General features: G+C 30.7%; 1 protein-coding gene across 1 annotated transcript; it reads right to left on the bottom strand.

Moving 5' to 3' along the window:
- Positions 1 to 1,943: 1,943 nt before the first annotated feature.
- Positions 1,944 to 3,650, bottom strand: LOC129220554 (piggyBac transposable element-derived protein 3-like). Its single transcript, XM_054854985.1, has one exon. The coding sequence runs from the start codon at positions 3,648 to 3,650 to the stop codon at positions 1,944 to 1,946; it is 1,707 nt and encodes a 568-aa protein (XP_054710960.1).
- Positions 3,651 to 4,629: the final 979 nt, after the last annotated feature.

Consider the following 4,629-nt stretch of genomic DNA (forward strand, 5'->3'; position numbering starts at 1 on the left):
CAAAAAAGGACTTGTACTTATTTTAAATTTTTATGAGAAAGCAAAAACAAAAAATTAAAAACAATTTAGCATGAGGAAAACTCATTTATTTCATGCTAAGTCTTCAGATCAATAACATGATCTTATTGTTGTAATCTTGTTGTTGTTGTAAACAACATAGATCTCTGTTGTTCAATTTATGTTTTGGTGTTATTGTATCTATAAACTTTATTTAAAACACATAATTTCCAGCATTTTCATGTGAAAAAAAATTCATTTTTTAATAAAGCAATCAAAACCAGAGTACCAAGACAGGATTTAAAATTAAATGTTCGTGACTATTACAGTTATGTGGCAAAACAGTCTTAGTGTTTTCTGAAATAAAATGTAACTTCAAAATAGTTGGTGTACAAAATGTGTTTATTATTAAAAATGTTTAAAAATTCTCACTTCAAAGTGTCGTTTCCCATAACTGTTAACAAAACATTAGTTTAATTAAAAACTTCAGTCACTATTGGGCTAATCTTTAAAAAGTGCAACTTTGCTGTCACATGCCTTTTACAGTTAAAACTAAGCAATAATTTATTATTTTTTAATTTCAGCAAAAATATATTCATTTAAATTTGCCAACAGTTTTTTTTTTGTAATAATTTTTATTTATTTATTTATTTTTTTTTTTTTTGGGGGGGGGGGCTTCTCAGCATGTGAATTCTCACCTCTATGTATTAGAATTTAATTGATTCAAAACAAATGAAGAGATAAAAAAAGGTAAGAAAATGGAAATAAATAAATGAACGATAGATAATGCACATCAGAAATTGCTTGTTTTTGATTCGGAAAGGCAAGCGTTATAAAGAGTTTGAAATTTAAAAATATTTCCTGTAACCATCTAAAAAGCAATATTACTAATAAAAATGGTTTGCTATTAAAAAAAATTGCATGTTTAAGTTTATCCTGTACAATTTTCTGATTTAAATGTGATTAAGTTAAACATTAAATTAAAAAATTGAAAGATAAATATGCAAAGGAAAATTTGAAAGCTGAATACTAGAAATAGGTAGATGGTTAAAACGAGGTAACCCCCTCCCCCCCCCAAAAAAAAGAGAAAAAATACCAAGAACCTCTAAATATTTTAGTGGTTCAGTAGGCATTCATGGTTAAAATATTAATTTGAATAAAATTTAAAATTATTACTTTAATTTGATGTAGATAGAAATATTCAGAAATAAGTTGAAGAGTGTAATTTTAAACATTACTTATTTTCAACTCATATGAATAAGAAACAAATGTATCTATTGTTATTTATTTTTCTGCATCATACATCTGTTACTTAAATTTTGAGCAATATTTTCACATCAAAACAATATTACAAAGAAAAAAATCATTCACAGCACCAGTAGAGGACTTGTATTTATTTTCAATTTTCGTGGAAAAGCAATGTTTACATTTAATTTTGACAGAGATTTTAAATACAACTTAGCATGAAGAAAACCCATTCATTCCATACTAAGTCTTCAGGTCATTACCACATAAAGATTACAACCAAAGTCTAATGTTCAATTTATTTTTTTGGTGTTGTTACATCTGTAAACTTTATTTCAAACACAGAATTTCCAACATTTTTACATGAGAAAAAAAAGAGGAAACGAAGACATTTTTCTCAACTAGGCAATCAAAATCAAATTTAGGGTACCGAAACAGGATTTGTAGTTTTTACAGATTTTGGGACAAACTATTATTATCAATAACTGCTTAACCCATATTGGACCACTCATAGAACGCGACATCAAATTTTTTTTAAATTTGTAACTACGTTATTATTAGGATGTGTTTAGACATATAAAACAAAAATTTTGAAAATATCTTTTATATTTTAAAAAATACAAGCTGTCCTATAAACAGGACAACGGTCCAAAGCACTACAAAAATCTCAAATTTTTATCTTACCTTCTGAGGAAAAAAAATCACAGATGAAACTTTGGAAAACATACTAAACAAAGTCCAACATTGCATTTTTGGCATATAGTTGTTGGTTTGCGCTTGCAATTTTTCAATTGGCATCTTCTTTGGCGACCATCAGCATTTTTTACCAGTATATGCTCATTGTTGAGATGAAGGAGTTCTTTGTTATTTTGTAGTAGACTGCGCTGTCTTATTTTATTCCTTGGAATTGATTCACCTAAGTAACTAATAGTTACTGATCGTCGGAAGGTTAATATATCTTGTGCTTCACTCGGACAAAATAATTTAGAAAGCTTCCAGGCTGCAACAAGAGCTGTTTCAAAGCAGTTCAAGAAAAGTGGCCAATACCACTTTTTTCCTTGGATTGAAGCAAAATAAACTTCGGCATGACTGTCGAAAAGGTCTACTCCATTTTTATATTTGTTATAGGTGGTGACACAATATGGCACATCGACTTCTTTTCTGCCTCCCTTGACCCGGCGTTCTACTTTGTTTTTCACTTTTGTATCTTCAAAATTGCTCATCAAAGAAACGACACGATTATCATTCCAGCGTACTGCAGCAATTTTGTTGGCAGCGTCAAATGCTGAGTCGGAAGTACCTCTTTCTGTCTTAGACAAATCTTTCACAGACTTCAATGGACATTTTGCCATCCTATTGACTCTTACAGTCCCAGTTGCACAAAATTCCCTTTGCTTCAATCGAACAAATAACCCATGGGAGGTAAAAAAGTTATCCATGTATACCTTGTGAAATGCAGGATTTTTCACAACAGATAGTAAATTTTCAACTACGCGTTGAGAAAGTGGTTCGTTACATTTTTCATGAGCTCCTTGATAGGGAATGATATTGAAAGGGTATCCATCGTAAGATGCCAGCATCCATAATTTGTATCCAAATTTTACTGGCTTGTTTTTCATGAACATCTTACAGCCATGTTTACCAAAATATCGCACCATTCGTTCATCAATTGTTAGATTCTCTGAAAAAACTCCAAACTGCTGCAAAGCAACATTAAGTTTTTCAAACAATGGTCGAATTTTGTAATAACGATCTGGTTTGTCGATTGTGGAATTGTCATTAAAATGAAGATAATGTTTGATGTCACTGTATTTTTTTCTTGATATGGCATTGCTAACTAATGTTGTGCCTATATCGGGAGCATTTTCCCAATACATTTTTTCACGGGGTAAAATGTGATAACCGCTATAAAACATAACACCTAGGAACAGCTTGAATTCACTCTCAGAGATACTAAAAGAATGGTCATTCTTTTGGGAAGCATATCGGTTCGTCTCTCCAACGGTGTGTGCTATCATGTCTTCAGCCATCATATGGAAAAGTTCAATAGGACTTTTACCAGAAACAATATCTGTTATATTTTGGTGTTCTTGAAAAGGAATAGATTTAGAGCTGAGATCGAATTTTGGTTCACATTTTTTCCACTTCACATCCTTCATTTCGAAAATAGATGCATCACATTTGTTTTTTGTAAAAATTTCTACGGTTCCAGCAGCATCTTGTAAATCAGATTTGTCACTCAATGCTGGTGTATGACAATTTGTGAAAGAGTCATCTACTTCTTCTTCGTCACTAACTAAATCGGGTTCGGGAGGAATAATAATCACTTCTGGTTCATCAATTTCATCATCAGAGAGAGCATTCATATAATCAAGAGCTTCCTCAACTGTCAGAAATTTTCTAGCCATTTTATAAAAATCTCATTATTTCACATATCATCTAAGAAACACCATGCACTGCAAAGCGAACCAAAAAGCAAATGATACTCTGCTCTAAAAGGAATCCTAAATTTCAGAATGATTTCCCTAAAGAGAACAGGTGTACACATACAAAAGATCTCGTTTCAAGGAATGCAAATCTTTATCTATCTTGTATATACAAAAGAATACCTAGTGGGGGAAGGGGAAGCTTCTGTCAATCAATTGGACACCCTTTCACCTTAAAACTCCACCCACTTGACCTTCGTTTGTTATTGTATGAATACAGCTTGTTTCAGGATTATTTTTGCAGGAATGTGAATCAGACGAAAATGAGGGTCGGTATTGGACTGTTGTCCTGTTTTTAGGACACCCGAATATTTCGCTAAATAAACCTATAAAATATAATAGTTTTCTTGAATTTTATTATTTATAGCAAAAGCACTGTTCTTCTACTCCAAAAATAAATCCATAAATTTTTTTTAGATACAATGTATAATTTTTAATTAATTATAAAATAAAACATGTTTATTAAGTTTTAAGTGTTATGGTTATTTCCAAATTCAAATTAAATTTATTTGTCAAACTTTTGCTTGTATATTATACACAACTACGCCAGAAAAAGTCTGTGACAAAGTTTATATAAATCAGTCTTTTTATTTGTGATTTATACTTGGTTATTTCAGCTGTCCTATTTATAGGACAGCGGTCCAATATGGGTTAAGTAACAAAATAGGCAAAGATTAATCTTTGTGTTTTCTGAAATACAAGGTAACGTCAAAATATTTAGATGCTTTAAAAATTCCTTACTCCAAAGTATCATTTCCTAAAATTAATAATTATGGACGAAACAATAGTTTAATCAAAATTTTCAGTCACTTATAAACATAAAGAAAATAAATTTTGTTATAGGTTTTACTCCCATCTACTTAATCAGGGAGTTTCGATTAGACAGGGCAAAATATACTGG

The sequence above is a fragment of the Uloborus diversus genome, chromosome 4 (genome assembly GCF_026930045.1).
Source record: "Uloborus diversus isolate 005 chromosome 4, Udiv.v.3.1, whole genome shotgun sequence".
NCBI lineage: Eukaryota > Metazoa > Arthropoda > Arachnida > Araneae > Uloboridae > Uloborus > Uloborus diversus.

Excerpts from the sequence above, each read along its gene's own strand:
- LOC129220554 (XM_054854985.1), bottom strand. The coding sequence starts at position 3,650 with ATGGCTAGAAAATTTCTGACAGTTGAGGAAGCTCTTGATTATATGAAT.